The sequence below is a fragment of the Erithacus rubecula genome (assembly GCF_903797595.1).
Source record: "Erithacus rubecula genome assembly, chromosome: 8".
Taxonomy (NCBI): Eukaryota; Metazoa; Chordata; class Aves; order Passeriformes; family Muscicapidae; genus Erithacus; species Erithacus rubecula.
This window is the reverse complement of record NC_136659.1, coordinates 16,163,775-16,184,661: the sequence shown is the minus strand read 5'-3', so window position 1 is coordinate 16,184,661 and position 20,887 is coordinate 16,163,775. Positions and strand designations below refer to the sequence as shown.

Below are 20,887 nucleotides of genomic sequence, written 5' to 3'. Positions count from 1 at the left end.
TCTCATGCCAGAAAGTAAAGCTTAGTGCTACTTTGTACTCCCTGTTAAAAATAATCAAGCAGAAGCACTCTATTACAGTCTGACAGTTTCCCAGAGTTGGTGTTTCTAGCCTGAACCTCAGGGCTGCACACTGATAGTTTTCCCCCAGGATCTTTGCTTAATCTTACCAAAGTCTCATCAAGCACTTAACAGCACATCTAACTGGAGATCCTCTGGTTTGAAATTATCATTTCTGGACTATTTTAAACACTGCATCTTCCTGTTGGCTGTACACCAGATGCCTACTGTATCTGTAGACTATAAAATGTCTCAAAAGGAACTATGTTAAATTAAAATTGACAATTTGTCTTTGAACTACCTGAAATTAAACAAGGCAGTTTTACTAGATTTTCCTGCCCTGAGGAAAAGAGCAAAAGGAACAAAGGCAGAAATTCCAACACACCTCAACCAAATGACCTGCCAAACACAGTGAAAGTTAACTACTTTGGGACATACTCCCTCCTTAACTATTTCTGCAATTTACAGGGCCTTTTTCTATCAGTCTGTCAGTAACATTAGAATAAGAAAATGGTTATGCCATTATTTGCACAAGATAATGACAAACATGAAGAAATTTTAGGGTACAGGAAAGAAGGTGCTACTATCAACAACCTAAGCTAGGAGCAGAGACAAGAACTGAAAAAAAACATATCAACTGCACTTACTATGAAGTCAGAATAAACTGCATTATTTCAATTGGAATGGAGCAACAACAATCATCTAGACCAACTGCCTACCCAGCTGGGGGTTGATCAAAAGCTAAAGCACATTAGGGGTATTGACCAAATGCCTTTAACAGTGATGGACTTTGGTCACTGAGCACCTCACCAGGAACCCTGTTTGAGCAGTGGCTGAGTATTTCAGCTGTTGTCATTCTTATGAGAAACTTAGCTCAGAGAGCAGGGTGATGGTGAACTTCATTAGACATTTAAAAGAGAGCAGACTTCATGAGATTAGTACTTACCTTTTGTCTGTTGAGTCTCCTGGGGCTCTCTCTCTCTAGGCTCTGGAGGCTCAGGTTCAGAACGCAATTGTGCCGATTGCTTTTTTTCAAAACTGAAGTCTGGAAGTCGTGGAGCTTGAGGTCTGGTTTTTCTTGCAGGATTCAGGAAGAAGCAGTAGGCACACCTAAATGCTACAGCACAAAACAAAGCCAGTAAGCAGCCTCACTAATGAACTTCACATTTCATCTTTATTCCTACACTATGTTCTGATGATTCAAAATACTTCAGAGTTAACTGACTATCAGTACCAGAGAGTACCTCCACCAAATTTATAAGCTGTTCTATATAGGTCCTTTTTTAAATTCAGCAGGTACTTGTTTTTAACACATCTGCTTGCTTTCAGCACTGCTGAACTGAGTACTGCCCAACACTGAGAAAGATCTGACCACAGTGAATAAAATAATGCAATTCAGCAGCACCAGGTGCTGCCACATGGGGTTGTTGTATTCTTTCCTCCAAAATAATTAAGTTGGCAGATGATTTTTTCCCCCTCTCTTTAAGATACCATTTTCCTTGCACTCTGAGTAAGATGTTAGCAATTACACAAGGCATGTGTCACTCTGTTTTTTGAGAAGCATTCTGCTTCAGTGATGCTTAATTAAGAAAAAGCAGTTTTGTTTTGTAGAAAAACTGGATATCATTTAATACTTAAATAACTCTCTGTTCTCCCCACTCTCACCAAGACAAGGGGGGAAGCAGCAGTTTCTGGTGCAGTTGAGTTGTGAACTCATAAGAGCCAAGATAACAAAGACTACAAATCTTCAGTTTCATAGGAAACATTTAGCTTATTCTTACAATGCAGTATATTTAGTCATAAAAACAAACAAAACAAAATTAAATAGAAGATTTATCTAGGAACCCCTGGTTTCTTAAGCATCAGGCATACACTTGTGGTAGAAAGCAGGCAGAATACAACATCTGTGTTCAATAAAGAGCTGTGTCTGTCTTAAGTTATTGTCAGCCATAAATTCACATATAGACCCCCAGGGCTTGTTCCCACTCTTTTTCCAACACGTCCCCAAGATCTTCTTGCCAAAGGAAAATTTAGTTTAAGTTCTGGTAAAAGAGGCACACTTTAATGTCAGATAGTTTCTCAACATAAAACCCTTCTGAGAACCATTCATAGCCAGTAGCAACGTTCAGGGATGTATTGGAGGAAGCTTATTTCTACTGAATAGTTTTCTACACATAAAATCCATAACCTGAAGGTCGCAATAAACTACTTCTCTAAGTCTTGAAGTAAATCTTAAGATACAGAGTAATATGTTACCAAAAAATGTTCCCACATGAAGTGGTACTTCACAATGTCAGCTAAGTACTAAGCTGCAACCAAAATGAAGTATGATGCATGTTTGTTATGATACATAAGCCAAGTAATATGAGTCTAAAAAAGATTAGCTCTTACCTATGTATTCAAACTCCTCCTTCAAAGCCATACCATTGTGAGAAAAACATTGCTGACATATAAGAGCATACCTAGAAAATATGAATACATGATTACATGCCTTTAAGTAATAGCACACTGAAGGGAGATGTATTTTACCTTATATATTGACTAATATCCTAGATCTTTTCTTCCACACAATCTCATTGTGATTTCCACAATAAAATTATTAACTTCGAAAGCAAACTAAATATGTAGATAATTTTTGAAGTTGGTTTAACCACAGTGAAGCTACACTTCAAACTATGGTTCAGCATATTTTTAATATCATCAGTGTCAGAAAATAACATCCAAATTAAGACTTTATTTCACTAGAATACAGTTAACATGAAAAGCAGCCATAGTAAAAGTGTTAAGTTCTGATTTGTTTAAACACTTCTGAAGTCAATGTGAAAGGCATTTATAACAAATATAAAACTGAAGTACTGAGGCAAATTATTTCTTTTTTTTTTAGCTCAAAATACAAGTTGTTCACCCAGTTGAGCACAGACCTTTCTTTGTATCACATAGCTAATACTACTCAGACCAGAGATTAGTTTTGCCCAAATATTACCAGCTTCCCTGCAAAGATAAGTGAAGCACTGAAAAAGAGCCATTTTTCAATTAGGAAAATTTTGGACAAGTTCATTTACAATTTACAATTACATTTACAATTCTTTTAACCTTGATATGGCTTCAACAAAAAGGTTAAGAAGCTTCCTTTCTCCTAAGTATTCAGGTATTTCTTAAAGAACATGTTACCTGTTCTGAGGACCATCACCAACCAAATATTCAATAACTCTATCCACAACTCCTCTTTCTCGAGGAAGAACAGGTCTTGCCAAAGGAGGGCCTGGAGGATGAAGACCTAGAACATGAATTATATCAAAATTATTTTCCACTAAAATTGTGTATGCCAGTGTAGCAAAATAATTGCATCCGCTTAATGTACATAGGCATATTTCTTAGTCCACTAGGAAAGCTGTAAGACTCTTCAACCCATTATAGTTCAAAATCCCTCTTCTGCTCCCTTAGCTTACAAATTTGTTAAATCACTCCATTTTTACACCTTGGACAGGTAATTAAATTTATAATTTCTAAAGAACTTAATGTACCAATAGTATTCAATTATTAACAAATAAAGGCCTTTTAAGAAAGAACAACTTATTTAATAAGTTCACTTCTTTGCAAATTTATACTTGTAGTTGACACAATAAATCTGCCAAAACCAATGACAACAGAAGAAGAACTAGAGATCAGGGCAACCTGGTCTACTGGAAGGTCCTGTCCATGGCATGGGAGTCTCAAAGACATTATCTTTAAGATTCCTTAAAATCCAAACTATTCTATGATTTTATGAAGGTGTCACCACAGAAACACCCCCTGGTTTCTGTGTAATTACAATACTACATGAGCATGCCCTCAGTGTTCACTGATACTATACATTAAACCTGCTCAGCTGTTTGTCATTTTGGTTATCCCATATTTAATGACAAGTTGGATACTTTCAGATTTATGCTTAGTCAAAGAAGCCAGACAAAATTGTGATAACTTAAAAATAAGACTTGGTTTAAACCTTTGACAAAATTACTTTTAAAAATGCCAAAGTTCTATGCAAGCTCAAGATAGCTAAGTAGGCTTAAAAAATAAAAATCAGTGAATTTTAGCAGGCTTCATACTGAGATGAGCATATGGCAATCTAAAGCCCTGTCTGAAATAATCTATGTAATTCATGGAAATGAAATACTGAAGGTGCAAAAAGAGACCAGTGTTTTCACTGAGAAGAGCTCTAGCTTGTAACTATTCTCACTCCATCCAGTAAAAAAAAAATATAGAAACAGCATGGCTTAAAAGAAAGGACTTTGGTGACTACAGAAGTCAGGCAACAATTCTCTTTCCAATTTGCTTTGTTTTCAGTGTTTTTCTCAAAGTATGTTTCACAGAATCCCCCATAATGACCAAAAATAAAAGTAAACAAATGAAATGCACTGTCTAAAAATGCAAAATAGGATTTTCTAAAAATCCAAACAAAGGACAATTAAGAGAGTATAGTTTGTTAGTATGTTGAACTAATTCAGAAGGACATTTAAGTGTCAGATATTGTTTTAAAAACAGCTGACTTCAAGCTATTCAGGATTGTTCAGATTTAGTTTTCTCACAGCATCTTAGCCAGGGACAGCATCAGGACATGCATCATAGCTTCCAGCACTTTGATAAACATGTACCTCCTAAGCAGAGTATTCACAGAACATGCTGAGTTGGAAGGGACCCATTTCAATCATTGAGTCCAACTCCTGGCCCTGCACAGGACATCCCAAAACCAAGTACACACACCATGTACCTGAGAGTGCTGTCCAAATGCTTCCTGAACTCTGTCAGGCTGGGTGCTGGGACCACTTCCCTGGGGAGCCCATGCCAGTGCTCTGGGAGACAAACCTTTCCCTGATACCCAATCTAAACCTCCCTGACTCAGCTTTGTGCCATTTCTTTGGGCCCTGCCACTGGTCACCAGACTGCAGAGATCAGTGCCTGCCCCTCTGCTTCCCCTCATGAAGATGCTGAAGACCACAGTGAGGTCTCCCCTCAGTCTCCTCTTCTTCAGGCTGAACAAATCAAGTATCTCAGTCACTCCTCATAAATCTTCACCTCCAGACCAGGAGGCAAAGACAACACAGCAAGACTTATTATTCAATAATCTGATCCAAAATAGCACCAAAAGTAACTCAGTAAATTGCCATTTCAAGCCTCCTAACTTTTAATCATCACAGATAGAAGCAAAAAAGGAAAAAGTAACTAAGGGCAGAATGTACTACACTGTGGTAAACCTCACACTCAGTGCCACACACAGCTAACTTCCATCCTCCATGGCAGGCATTAAACATTGTAGGAATCAAATACTTTCAGCAGTGCCCTCTTGTAGTGCCACACTAGAACAAGACTAATCTTGACATTAAGGCTGCACTATTTCTAACAGCACATCCTTCAAGACACATCTTGTCAATATTGGATATTTGACCTAAATGGACTGTCCGAATCTTTACGAGCACAAGAAAACTCATTCAGAAAATACTGCCATTACAGCCCATCAGTAAAGTACAAAAAAGTTCCATACTCAACACAAATGCTTTTAAAATAGGCCCTATTTTCACAAACAACAGAAATTAATTCAGGAGATAACAATCAGTGAATGCATTTCCAAGTTATCCCTGTATTCTCAAGCAGGAACCTAGACCAAGAAAATCATTACAGCAGCAAGACAGAACAAATTCAGAGCAAATAAACTGTATTCTGTTAATATTTTGTCGGAAGCAGAGGTCAAGCAAAATTCATTTCCCAGAGCTTTACAAAAACCTGAAAAACCCAATACTTCCATCAAAAAAAGGCATTGATACAATCTACAATAAAACTAAAGCTCGAGAAGAACTTTGTGAATACCTGGTTTGCACACAAATGTGTACTTAGGCCTTTATTCAGAAGACCAAGTTTTCATATGACTTGTAAATCACCAACATGTAAAGTTTCTAAAAGTCAATAAACAAAGTGAAAATTGAATAAAAGTTACCTAGAATGAAACATCACAGCACATTCCAACAACAGGTTCAATTATCTGCCTACTAATAACTCAAACCAACCACCTTGGTTCTCATGCTGTTATGGACATCAGTAATTAATATAAACATCAAAAGCAATCATTGTAGAAAGACTGGTCATTTTTGCAAAGCCTGGCAAACTCTCAAATACCTGCTGGTTATTAATTTTCAAACATATGGGAGCTCTGTGGTAATACACGTTAAATTGATTCTCCCCTACAAAATATAGCATAATGAAAATGAATTATTAGTCTTCTGTAAAATAGAGATAATTAAGGCTATTCATATTTGTTGCAGGCCATGCAGAAACTTAGATGTCATATTATTCTTAGAAACACTGAATTTATGCACTTTTCACTACAGCCACATGACAGATTTTATATGCCTATAAGATTTGGGGAAATTCAAGAAAAAAGAGGCTTCCATATTAACAGACAGTTGCAGTGCCTCCCATTGTTTTCTTTGGCAAAGTAATATTTGGTCAAAATACCAATTATTGAGCTGGGGGAAAAGTGCCTGTCAGTCATTTTCACAAAAACTACATTAGAAATTTTAAAGTTTAGAAATTTTAAAGCTTGGCAACTGTCCTTTCAAACAAGTCAGCTACTTTATTTTCCTTCCTCATCTAGAACACTTATGTAGTAAAGGTTGAACTTCATCCAGCTTATTCAATGTGCCTGAATCTTCCCCTAAGAATAAAGCTATTATACAGCTAATACTTTATTCTACAGTCAGCTTCCTTAAAAAGAAGTATGCAATTTTAAACTCATTATGGAATTTTTGGTAATCAGATATCAGGTAATGTGTTTTGCAAACAAATGACCAATTTCCTGGTGCAATGAGCTAATTTCTGGTACTTCAAGGTAATCAAGACTTACTAATAGCTTGCCTTTACAGTTCACTTCAGGGATAAAAACAAATGTAGCTGTTTCATAATACAGGTAAAGAATCACTAACAACAAATAAGATTTAATGGACTCTACAGAGAATGGAGATCACAACTTTCCATGTCAAGTTTATTCCACTGCATTAAACAGCAGGAAAAGGGCTTTTAACATTCAGCTTCTCAAGATGTTAGAGAGCAGGTGCCAATATATGTCTACAGCTCTAATTTTGGATTGTATCATGGAAGTCAGTAAGGAAGAGCACAGAGTGGGTAAGACTTAAGTAGCTTCAAGTAAAAATCTGGAACACAGGGCAGAGAAAAATACTCTTGATCCTTGTAAACAGAGCAAAGAACTTCCCTACATTACACTGATGCTCATGGGATTCTTGGCAAGTCATGCCCCTTCTATTTTCAAGACAGCATTTCATCTCCTTTCTTGCCTTGTGATCCAACTTGTCAAATGTCCCACAAAGAATGAAAGGCCTGGCACAAACCCACTCACAGCTTTACCATCTACGAGGAAAATGACAATGGTGCTTCCCACACAAAACTCTGAAATTTTGCAATCCTTCCCATGCAATTGAATTAATATTCTATTTATTGAAAGTTCATTTTATCTAAACACCAAGTAAGAAATCAAGGGAAAAACACTTTGAGGATATGAAACCAAATTTCAAGGACTACTCATTCCTACCAGATTTCGACTTGCTGCTAAACTTTGAACTCCCACAACAAAACAATAGTGCCATTTTAATATTCAGCTTCAACACAGACAACTTTTCTGTTGTATTTGGTATTTCACACTTTAATCTATGAGTATAGGCTGCATGACTATACCTTCTAGAGTAAAAATTTAAATAAATGTCAAGATGCATGTTAAAAAAAATATGTGCAGGGTTTAGTGAGAAGCATCAATGTATTCTGAAAGTGTTCTTCTCTGTACCTGATTTATACAAGCATAGAGCTCTTTTAAACTAAGAACATAAAAAGGTATGCTATATTGTTGACTACAGAATACTGCAAAGTTTTATTGCCATTTAAACAAAGAAGCCATAACAGTTAAATGAGCTCAGGCAATAGGTTTCAGCATCAAAAGGTGCCAGCTGTAAAGAGTTATGGCTAATTGAATATGGAACTCCTGCTTAATCAGATAACTGCTCTGCTATTTCCAAATGAAATGCCATTTCCATACTGTCTGAAAATGGTCTGTTTTATTGGTAACCAGAGAAAACAGTATAAACTGTAAATAACATTAAGTGCTGTGTTTACCCATTCCAGGCACTGAAGTAGCAGGGGATCCAGGGCGTCTTGGTAAAACATTTGATTGCAAGGATGGCACAGCCGCTCTCTCCGGGAGCGCGCTCACAGCCGCCGTCTCTCTCTGCAGATTGGGAGATGCTGCAACTGAGGACTTGGGAGAGCCTGGCTTAGGACTTGCAGGTGAGGGCATAGCAGCATTTCTTTGAGCTGCAGTCCTCTGACGAATTTCTGACAAGAACAGGTACATACTGAATTTAATATCTAGCATTATAAGCAAGATATTAGTAAAAGTACATTAATATTGTTATATCAATTAGCAAATTACAGAATCTAACAAAACCAGGAAGGTCTAAAACTAAGTTTCATCAGCTGAGCATGTCACAGAAGTAAATACCACGCAGAAGTAAATACCACGTAGAATACTGTATTTTAATAACAATTATCATAACTGTTAAACACTCTGGGCAAAATTCTTCTAGAACCAAATCAGAGCACAGCATCATAAAGTATTTGTTAAGGCAGAACATTGGACAGATGAACACCTAGACTCAAACCATAATGCACAGAACTGACCACTTTTTACTCCATGGCTTAAAAATGCTTCCAAGTATTTAGCTTTCCTAACAACTATTCATTCAGTGTCTAATATGCCCAGGCTAAGTGTCCAGAGTTATTTAAAAAAAAAATTAGATTGGATAAATGAAACCATTCTAAAAACAGAAGAAAAGGTAATGCTTCATGCAGGTGATATAGCTTCACTCATTTCAGTAACCCTACCATCAAACCATGTGCATGGATTCTCACAAAGCAGGAAGAGGCTCTGCCAGAACACCTTCCAACTTTTACCTCTTCTCACACCACTATCAGTTACTATTAAATCACTACCATGAAGAACTTAATATACTTTCCCCAGCTGGTCTTCTGAAGCCAAATATCACCAGTAATATACCACGGTTTGAATGTTGTAATAGTCAGGCAAGCCTGACGTTCACACACTATTGCAACAAATCAAACAGAAATGTAACCACTGTTTTATATGGTTAACAAGTAGCAGGTTAGTCTCTAAAAGGGACACCCCAGTAACACCCACACCTAAAGTTACAACACCCTACAGTTAAGTGTATCACATCCACATCACTTTAAACCAGCTTGCATGTCTTCCTTCACAACAAATGGAATTTAACACTACATTTGGACTTTAAAATCATTTCCACCAGTCCCAAGATTAGCGGGATTTTATCTGCTGACTTTGTGTCAGGCTGGAAGAGTTTAAATGCTTAGCAGGCAGTTTACAACTCCACTGGCTACCAGCCACTGGCAAACTGGTGTGCTGAGTCTGAAGGAATGATCCCTGTCCCCAAAAGCACAATTCTACCATGCCAGGCTCCTGCTTTGGTGGAGGAGGTGAGCACACTAACTCAGCTGGCACTAGCTAAGAAAGAGCTGCTATCACTGAAGTACTAGGTCAAACATAACAGGCCTGTGGGAAAACTGCCAATCTAGTGCCATGAAAATTGCAACATACCCAGGGTATGGTCTACTTATCAGTGCCTATAAATAGGATTAATACACAGCAGAAGAAAGGATGAAAAATTCTTTGGTATCACCACTTGGAAAAGTACCAGCTAAAATCAACATTCTTACTAAAAATCCACCTAGTTCAGTTTCCTACAAAGCAATTACTTTTCCCTTGCCACACCATGTGCATGGCTGCATTACTTCACACAACTGCACTGTCCAAATTACATCACCCAATGAGTCTGAAGGTTCTGTATTTTAACAAGTCTGTTTGTCCTCTCACTATTTAAGGTGTTCAGAATCTGGAAACCAGGATTAATTGGTGAAGTCGTTGCAGAAATTCCATCAGCTTTTCCTCAGTGACTTGTTTCTGGTTTGAAAACTGCTCCTGTGCTGAGAGTTTTATCTGAAGTAAAAATTCATTTATGATGAACCTCCCCATTAACATGTTTTCAAGATCTTTTTGTGAGAGACATTAGCAGTAACCTTTCAAGTTTTACTACACTAGGACAACTGCATTCTCTCCATGTCATCTGACCAACAGGCATGGCCCCATCTCCAAATAAAAAATAGCAATTGAAACCCATGATTTATTTAACCATTATAGCCAAGTTTAAGTTATAGTTTCTGGTCGTGTTAGCTTCAAAAATTAAGCTAAAAGGTATGCAATTTCTCAAGTCTTCCACATATGTACAAAAAATGAGTGAAATATAAAGCCTAATTCCCCTTACTTCAAGATCATTTTAAACATCTATAAAGATATCTTAATCCATTATTTTTTCATTACAAAACCCTCTTTACTGTTGTTTCACATAGAAAAATGTTGAAGACCATGACTGTAATTTCTACAAATGGATGTTACTTTTACATTTTGAAGGCTGTCCTTCTAGATGATGTGGTTTAAGCATACTAGTTTAAGTGCACTGAGTCTGTTGCAATAGGTCATGGCTATATTCACATTTATTCTGAGCCCACAAAACACCATTTCAAAGCAATTTCCATGCCACCTGCAAGAGCTTTGCCCCTTCTGCCCATTCCTTCTGAGAGGTCATTCTTGGCAAGTATTCTTTAAATGACTTTCAATTAAAAAGATACTGCTACTTTAATGACTCTTTCCCCATATTTCTGTTCCCATAAAGATGCTGAACCAGTATTTTACAGCCAATGTTAGAAAGATGTGCTTCAGTAGTTTTAGCTCATTACAGAGTTAAGAATGCAAGACTCATTGCTAGTTTCCACAAAATATTAGGTTATTCACACTGCCTTTTTTCCCCCCTTCACTTGGAAGTTCACTTGGCTTTCACTCTATTTTGTGACTCATACTTGAGAACTACCTCAACTCTGCTACTCCCCAAGTAATAGAAGTCATTACAATCTGCATTATAAGAAAGTGAGAAATGCTCTCCTTGGCACAACCAACAGTCCAGCCATTCCAGTATTTCCTTTCATAGAGTGACTGTAGATGTTATTCAGTGACAACACACAAAGCTGGATTTCTGATACTTATATTCCTGATACCATCCCCAGGATCCACATTGTCACAGACATTGAGAGTATAGCCCTGTCTCATCATTTTAGTATCACACGAGGACCCTTTACCCATGAACTGCCATAATTCCTTCTAAATTTCCTCTGCATTTCCACAGTAACAGCCCTAATATTCACTTGAAGTAACTGAATATGATCTACATACTTGTCAAATTGCTTGAAGATGCAATGTATTCAAAATGAGCCTCCTGCAAAGTTCCAGATTTCCATAATTTCAAATTGCACAACTTAGCTAAGAAACACATCCACTGATTACAGCACTAGCACAATTTACAGCTTACTGCTGATGCAGTTTTAATGAAGTTTTGCAATTTTCCAAGTATTTTCTTCAGCAACAATATTTGTGCATCCAAAAGTCAACAGCATGAAGACAGACCAATAGCTTAAACACACTGCTGTTCAAATTCTGCAGTTACCAGCACTGGACACTTCAGATACAAGCAGACATACCACTCAAGAGGCATCTACTCAACTGATGATTCAGTAGGAGCTCTTAAAGACTAATTACACTGCTGCTGGTGGTGAGGTAGTGACATGTTTCATGTTTACAAGCAGAATTATTTTATTTTTTCCTCACTTCAAAACACCTTGATTTTTGTAGAGAATTTTTTTTTTTCCACAGAGTTACAGTGCACTGCAGGTCAATAAACAGTTTACATTACTTGTTGGCTGCAGTATCAAAGACCAACAAAGTATCTTCTTTCTTTCTCCTCATGCCCATGTCCATCCACAGCCTGCAACCATCTTTTATTGCATTACTTTTAATTCAGGTCACAGAGTGATCTCATTTAGAAAACACCCCTGCAAACATATTAGCAAAATGAAAGGATCAGGTACCAACAACAGGATACTGCTGACAAATATTTCACTGTAAATGTATACTTGAACTATTTTTCTCTATGGTCAAAGTACTAAATAAGTATATATATACACAATAAATATATATTCATTAACTGTACCACTCAGAACATTTCTGAACAGATAAAATTGCACTTAAATTTTCAAATTCCTTCCCTTCTGAATTTTGTGGGGTTTTTTTATGCCAAACACAAGATCAACCTAAATCATGTTAAAACTAGCATTACTTATTTCAGCAGTACATGTCAAAAATCACAAAAACTGCAAGAAGAGCTGAACACAGAGGAAAACTGGGGCACTACCAGTTGCTTTTCTGAGAACCAGCTATTATGCAATATTGGTTAAACCTTTGTACCAATTAGTATGATGTGCAAGCTTTCATTCCAACCAGTAAGCCACACATACAAACTAACCTTTAATCAGCTGTCTCATTCACAACACTGTCCAACTTGATTATGTATCAGTTATCGTTTATCAAAGACTCAATTACAGAGCTCAAGGAAATGAGTTCTGCAACTTGGCCAGCTTGTGTCCAAAGTGAGCACAGAAAGTCAAGGAAGCTTTAATCTTAACTTAATAATAAATATTGTATTATTCCAAACCACTCTAATTCTACCTCATACTACATGCACCAAATGATACCACAACCACAAAAAGGTGCAATCTAATTACAATAAATTATATACTGCACAGAACAGAAGCTAATACTCATTTTGGGCAGATACTTAGTGTGAACAGCAATAAGCTAGTAGGTTTTTTGATAGCTAAAAACTGAAATAGTTACTGCATATAACAAGTTATTTGGAAATTAAGTGTCCATAATTTCAGAAGCCAAAGCCAAACACAGCATGTCCCTCTTGAACTATAACAAACCTACAAAAGAGAATAGTCTAACCACTCACACAGGGACAAAAAGCTGCACTAATTCCAAATTCAATGTGTCAAGAACAGATCAGAAAAAAAGAAAATAAAATTGTGCTGTATATGAACAAAGTTACATTGACTCATAGAATCATTAAGTTTGGAAAAGACCCTTAAGATAATAAAATCCAACTATAAGCCATGAGAATTTACAAAATTCATTTTTCAAAATCCTTTCCACAGCTTAACTGCACTTTTATTCAAGATCAAGCAAGAATGTCTATGCACTTCAAATCTGTTTGAAAGAGAATGGTATATTTTCTCAGTTGTGACCCCACTTGGAGGTTACTGGATAATGCCATGGCAGTGTCAGAGAGCATCCTTTGCAAATGAAACTGTACTAAAAGATTCCTTCCACCAAGCCCATAAGACCAGTTTACAGCTGGCTCTAAATAAAAAGTTCTAAGCATAGATAGGCTTAGCACATGCAAACTCTTCAGTAATAACTGTTTCACATATCTATTCATACCACACTTGATAAGGTAGACCACAGCCTACAGTGACTGGCTCAGAAATAATTCTAACTCTCTCAGAACCTCTCCCTCCAAGCCCTTCCATTAACAGTCATGACACAATCAACACAACACAGCATATGCTGGATCCAACTGATCTGCTTTTGTCTGCCTGGATCAAAAACAGGGGCACTACATTTTTTTACTAGAAAACCTAAACTTACACAAGACTAATTAATAGACACTAAGTCACTTCCCAGCACTGCTCCTTACACAGCCTGGGTAGAGGGGAAGAGATCAGTCATGTACCTCTCAAGGAGTTTCAAAACTGCTGCTGCTCTCTTATTAAAGACAGAGTGACTAAAAACTTGGCATAGTCTAATTTATAGCCAATTATGTGTAGATTTCTATACAGAAATACCCATTTCCAGGTAGTTTTCAACCCTGGTCAATGTTACTTGCACTCTACAAACAGATCTGTCAGCCTACTACTGGACTACTGGAGTGACTTCTAACATAGCTCAAGAAAAATGAATTTCATAAAGAGTTTTTAAAAAGCCAACAGACTACGTACACATTACAACTATAATAGAACATTCTTGGCAACCACCCATGAGCTGTATTAAGGCAGAGAAAAGAACAGGGTGTCAGAACGGCCCTTCAGCCTGAACAAAACTATGAATGCTGCAGAAATGGAGCATGGGAGAGACAGGAAAGGAGAAAACTTGAAAAAAGCTGTTGTGTCTAAGACTTGAGAAGAGATTAAAGCTTCACTGTTGAGGTACTGCATTGCAACTATTCACTGTCAATGTCGACAAGTAAGGACAGTTTTAAAATGTTCTCATGGCAATTTGAAGTAAGCAGGAAGAACAAAACAGCAGATTTGAGGATGCAGCTTACACCTCTGTTAGTAAATCCAGGTGCTCTGCACTGAACAAAACAAGTACTCCAAGAGTGAGAAATGGGAAAAATAGAAGTTTCATTACTCACAAGAGTTAAATGCAAAGTTGACAACTGTAATATTAAATTCTAAAGCAGTCTGTCTATTTTATGAAAAGCTATACATATCAGATCCTGCAGTTCATTCTGAGCATCAGCCCTTTCAGGTTACAACAGCAAGATAACAACAAAGATTGGTCTTAAAGGGTGAGTACAATCCTCAGCAGCCTTTACAAAGCAGCCTTTACATTGTGTTCATGCAAGCATTTTCAGTTTAACCACAGCATATTACAATCAACCTTAACAAAAACTAAACACTAGTCTGCATAAATAGCACATTTTTAATGTAAGCATTTTACTATTAGATCTGTCAAGTTTTGACACTTGTGTGGGCAATCTAGTAACAAGGCTTCCTTGAAACATGTTTAAGTTTTTTTCTATTTTATTTTATTCAATAGTACCTTTAAATGGAACATTTTAAACCAGTACAGAACTGTCCACTCTTTGTAACTAGAAAGTAGTTGAATTATGCACAAGCTTCTTTTTCCTCTTTGGGCACCAAATAGAAGTAGTTTAAGCACTGCATTAGGAAAGATCTAACCAGCCATAAATAGAAACACAATTGAAAAGTTAAGTCAATGAATCTTACACAACATTTGAAAACCCCTTAGCATTCTAGAAAAGTTGCAAGTATGCCACAAGAAGTTAATTTTTTCTCAGCTTTAACATCAAGCAGCAGTGAATATCTTGCTGTCTAGAACATTAGGCTTTAGTAATAGATCCCTTGCCTGAAAAATACGGAACAGTAATGGGCCTAGCCTAATGAACAGTCTATTAACCCTAAATAAAGGTCAATTGATCAACAAATTTTATCATAGACAGACTTCTAGAATGGAAATTGCTGTGAAAGATGAGCATCTATGCTAAAGAGCACCCATTTTACAGGGCTATTACCTTGTCCAGGTCTTGGGGTTGCAGATGTTCCAGCAGATGGTAGTTCAGTCTCCTGCCAATTAATTATAAATAACATTATCTGAACGCTCAGCTCCACAGCACCTCCATATTACATCAATATCAATAACAAGACTCACCTTTGCACTTGATGCTGGATCAAACCTTTCAAGGATTAGTTTAGCAGTCTTGTAGGTTTCCTTTTCCATTACTTCCTCAAGCTGGAAACAGAAAGATTTCACACATCAATAGATAACTTTTCAAAGTATTTCCCCCACCATGCCCTCCCATTCACAAGCATCATATCAATGTTACCAAAAGATGAAGCTCATCCATGAACTAGATGCATTTTCAGATACCTGAGGATTTGCTGTATTCAATGGAAAATAAATTTTGCTTTCAAAAATAGTTTCTAAACTCTAATGGACTACTTGTACTTAACAGCTTTATTGCAAGGAAACACCAAATATTGCTAATTGTTTACATATAATGAGGAGAATAATTACAAGCACCAACTTCAATAATGGAATGTGCAAAAATCTATCAGCCATCATTATTGGAAGTTATTAGACATGACAAGCAAATGACAGGCAATTCCTTAGATTTATTTCCTCATAGCACTTAATGCTATTAATTTAAGGAAGGTCGTTAGCCAAGTGCTTTACAGAATAAAGTCCCTGTGCCAATTAACTGCTGTCAGCATCGATTTTAGATTATTTATTAGCAGAAGCAATTAGCTTGCTGCAAATGCTGTGAAAACTCACTAACTAGAGAACAGCCATGGAATTTGCTCAAATGACTTTAAAGCCTGGATCTACATCTTTACAGCAATTCAAACTGCTTTTCAGAAAAAGGAACACGTTAAGAATTTAAATAAAAAATTTACTGAGAACTATGCATACTTTAGGGAGTGTAATTAAAGCACTTCATTATTACAGCGTTTTATTTACAATGCACTCAAGTGGCTTTATAGCTAATACATGGGCTTAATTAAAAAATGTAATCACCAGCAAAGTATCATTTTAGTGGTTAACAGCCAACATCAGAAGCAGCTTAACTTTAAAACAGAGAGTTGAAGTTATGACAAATACCCAATATGTCTAGAAATTATAATACATTTTACAGTATCTTAAGCAGACCTTTCTTCCTAGATATGCTGACTAATGGCCATGTTCAGCTAAAAGTGGGGACTTTGTTTGTTCTGAAGTTTGCTGTTGGCATAAACTGCAAAACTGAAAAGGTCAGTGGTCAAAAAATTAAATTCTCTCAAACTCATTTATCACTGCAAAAATAACAAATGGTGCAGGTTAACACGAATTTTATGCCATTATTTAGCTAGTGAGAAACTAAAGTTTCAGCCATTCTCCATATACAGACTGTGCAGGAATTTTGCATTTAGACAGACTCCAGGATTACAAACAAACCTCAGAAGCTAAAGAAAAATTCACTCCATTTAATGGCTGCTGTGTATTCATTTAGCACTCACTCCTCCACACATTTCTTGAAGTTTGAGGCAAGGAATACTACCCAGGCTATTAATTAAGGACTGTTGAAACAAAAGGGAGTGAAGAAGGAAGTAAAAATCAATTTCCTAAACTTGTATTTCAGCAGCACTTTGGAGTTAACCCACTGACTTCGTAAAACATATGCCACACAGTGCAATAAGAGCAGAATTAATGACCTAATAGGAAAAATAAACTATTTATTGCTTATAAAAGTAAAAACTGCAAGACAGACTTTTCTACAAAGGGGTAAGGCTAGTGAGGTGAAGCTGCAAAGTGGGGAAGCAATAACAGTGCTAATATTTGGCTGCCAAATCAAAATTTTAAAAACTGAATTCACTTCACATCAATGAACATAAAATACATGCTATTGTCGGTATAGCCAAAAAGAAAAATGAGATATAACTTTCTGCAGGACAAAGTGACCTTTAGGGAGAGGAAATCCAGAATGTTCCACCATCATCTGACACTTTCTTTATCTAAAGCACTTCTCGCCACAGCAGTATTAGATAGTACAGTAGCTATTTGTAGATACATAAGTTTTGCAAAAACAGTAACATTATTTTGAAACATAATTCCAACTCTCACCACAAGATTCAGGCCTCAAAGTTATCCTCCACATTACATAGTTTCTGGATAATTCGTGAGTTAGTCTTTATATTTTGAAATTCATATATAGCTTTAAAATTCTAGTAAAGCTGAATCTGAACAAGAATTCACTATCACAACTGACTCTAAGAATTTCTTGAAAACACACAGAAATTGCTAGGACTTCTACAAGCATATTCATATTTCTCATTCTTTTACTTCTAGAGTATATTTTTCTAAAGTAAATTGAAATTTGGCAGACAATACCAAATAAAGAATCAAAAAGGTCCAAGTTTATTTACTGTGAGCAAATCAGTGTTAATACCAGAAGAAAGTAAGAGCCCATGTAAAATTTAAATACTAGTTCTGTGTTGCATAGCAGAGGAAACTGGCTTTTGTGCCAACAGAGGAAGCTCATTTATGAATCAACACAAACCAACACACTGACTTCTGGAACATTCAACATCCTGCAGCATAATCTTGGAAAGGTTGACTTAACACTGAGCACTAACACAGCAAATTGCTCAACACCTCTTGTTGGTTTTCTATAATAGAGTCTTCCCTGAGATCCAAAACTTTTCCTACAAAATCATTTTCTGCTTCCTGTCAAGGGCTAACTCATAGTCTATCCTTATCAATAAAACTATAATGCTGAGCAACCCAAATCACAAGTGAACTCTCTAAGAAAGCTAAGATCAGCCTAAGTATGAATTTTTTATGGAATTAATCAGATCTTAATAAAGAAGCATGGTACCACATTCCTCCCTATGAACAATTGTATGGATGAACTCCTTCCCAACAGGCAACCAAACAGAATTCCTGTAGGAACAACATCAGCTGCCTAAATTGAAGAGCACGAGCAATGTATTTTCAGCTTCTTGTAAAGGTAATTTAGCAACCAAAACTTAAGTGCTGGCACAGTGTAAACCACTCATTAACCACCATACTACTTTGTGAGTTCATAAATTGAGAATTACTTGCTATGCCAAACCCAACTACAAGGAGGTCTTTCTTTATGTTCATAGAAAGCCATGAAACTCATTTTGGTCTACCATGTAAGATATACCAGGACACGTAGCAAAAATTTCATGAAAACTGGAAATAAACCATTTAAATCACAGTAATCAAGTATACTCTGACCAGATCCATGCCAACATTAAAACCACCAAGCTAAATGACCCTTCATCAGTAAATATGATTTTTAACTGTATTTTGAGTTTCCAGTTGCATATTTGCAGTAGTCTAGCATTCACTGGTTAGACAAAACTGGGTTTATACAAGAACCAACTCCTAGCAGTTTTTATCACATATTGAAAGTTATCAAATTATCAAGGCTGTCTACACCTAGAAGGCCAAAGACAAAGTTGATTGAAGAATAATTAATTTAAGTAACAGAACTCGTATGCTGCTTTTTTTTTTCACCATTACTAATGTAACTCAAGACAGCCTTGAAATCAGATTAGTCGGGTATTTTTTCACAGATTAACAGATGCAATTTCTAAACTCTTACCTGAAATGACTTGGAAGTCTGTCAAAGTCTAATATTACATTTAGCCTAGGATTCAGAGTAGCTGAGCAAGCTTCAGCAAAGTTTAATTATAAAATTAGCAAAGTAACTACTATACTAGCTTCACAACTTTGTCCTCAGGCTAATAATTATCCCATCTTTAAGATGGCTGTTCCAGGTAAACTCTCCACTAATTCCCAGCTCCATCAGCTTAATACCTGTCCTGCATCCTTGCTTTAATATGCTTAACCCTCTGAACTTGCTCATCTCCCCATGTGCAGGCTTAAGGGCTGACATCCTTGTTAACTGACAAACTCTGGGGCCAAAACCACAGCCAAACAGTCACAGACAACCACAGCATCCCTTATGATCAAGGAAGGAAATGAAGTTGTATCTTGAAGTAGTGTCTTAATTGCAGCTAAGTAACTTAACCCTTACCCCTAGTTAATAACTCAATAAGTTTTAAAGTATTCACTAGCAAAAAAAACCAGTTTAGTCAGTTCTGTGAGAGCTATTACACAAACTTTGAGTCAAAGTACAGGATAGACAGTATTAATGGTAATTTCCAGATCAAGTATCTGTATTTATCAAATATTTTACCCACATGGGTATCCTTGGTTACATGACATGTAACCAAAGCCAGAAGAGAAGTTAAACAGAAAGTAATTTCTACTGAGCAGTCACTGCAAACCCACCAGGGCATTATAGCAGATGAGGAGCTTACATCATTTACAGGTAAGCCCTATAACAACCTTATGTCCCTTCAGCACACAAGTAATGTCTGTAGGGAAAAGGTGAACATGACTGTAAAACACAAGCACTGTAACATTTTTCAGGACAATTGTCTTCAATATAAGATTTATCCAGCAACTAGGTAGCTGAGCTGCAACCAAGTGAAACAGCACAGCTGTTGCAGCAGGCTAGGTGGCTAGACAACAATTTGCATTACAAATAAACAGGAAACACGTAATTTACTTATCCTAAATACTTGGGAGGATCACAATGTAAATTTCTTAGCAACTAACCCTAATTGCAAATGCAGCAGCAAATCAGAATTTAACAGGGAAAAAAAATCCTCTTCCTCCCATTGTTTCACTTCATTTTTGTTTTGCTATAAAGTAGGTTATTCATAGCCAAAGGCATTCCTAAGGAAGTTAATCAAACAAAACAAAAACAAATCTGAGTATTACCAAAATTTTTACAGAATGCAATTTACTCAGTATTTTTATCTAAACAACAAATTCTATTCTGTCTTCTTATCTGCATCCCCTTCCAGCTCATTTCAACATGTTCTGTTTCATGTATAATTATCTAATTTTAATGCGTAATTGAGTATCTTAAATTATTATGAACCTCCCAAGTCCATTTTCTGAGTATAAAATGCTAACACCACACTGGTTCAAGAGGTTGCAATAAGCCCTCTGTTTCTGGTTCCTTGCTAGGAAGCAGGAACCCACAAGATCACATGATAATCACAGACTCTGAAAAATAGCTGAGTTATACATTATTGAACTTCCCAGAACTCAGTTTCACTAATCCTATTTAAAAGTTTGTCTTTAATGATTAAAGCTTGACTTGAATATATACTCACAGCAATTTATACTTCCAGATTTAAATTCACCAGTTACACTATCATTTCCTTATTGGCTACAAAATATTTATGCAGTTGTTTCATTTTTGTATTGTGTATTGTTTCATCCTGATTCTTCTACAGTATGTCATTTTGATGTTTTGCACATGCAAAATACACATTTAGGTTTTTCCTAACTGATTTTTAATTCAATGTCTTTTGTCCTAATTGCATCGCACACACACAAATTCAGTATTACAAGTGCTTCTGTAAAAAAGACTTTCATGATTACAGAAAACTAAACTTCAACTGAAATGAAGACTTTACATTT

General features: G+C 36.4%; 1 protein-coding gene across 4 annotated transcripts in view; it reads right to left on the bottom strand.

Moving 5' to 3' along the window:
• The window catches only part of LNPK (lunapark, ER junction formation factor), a 46,399-nt gene that overhangs the window by 11,794 nt on the left and 13,718 nt on the right, over positions 1-20,887 (bottom strand). For all 4 annotated transcript variants that reach the window (XR_013774803.1, XR_013774804.1, XM_079310380.1 and 1 more), the window contains exons 7-12: positions 15,530-15,610; positions 15,393-15,444; positions 8,212-8,430; positions 3,229-3,334; positions 2,449-2,519; positions 1,004-1,174 (exon numbers count right to left, since the gene is read on the bottom strand). Coding sequence is in view for 2 of the 4 variants with exons in the window: in XM_079310380.1 (XP_079166506.1) it covers positions 1,004-1,174; positions 2,449-2,519; positions 3,229-3,334; positions 8,212-8,430; positions 15,393-15,444; positions 15,530-15,610 (700 nt within the window). In the remaining 2 variants the exon portion in view is untranslated. The remainder of the gene's footprint in view (positions 1-1,003; positions 1,175-2,448; positions 2,520-3,228; positions 3,335-8,211; positions 8,431-15,392; positions 15,445-15,529; positions 15,611-20,887) is intronic.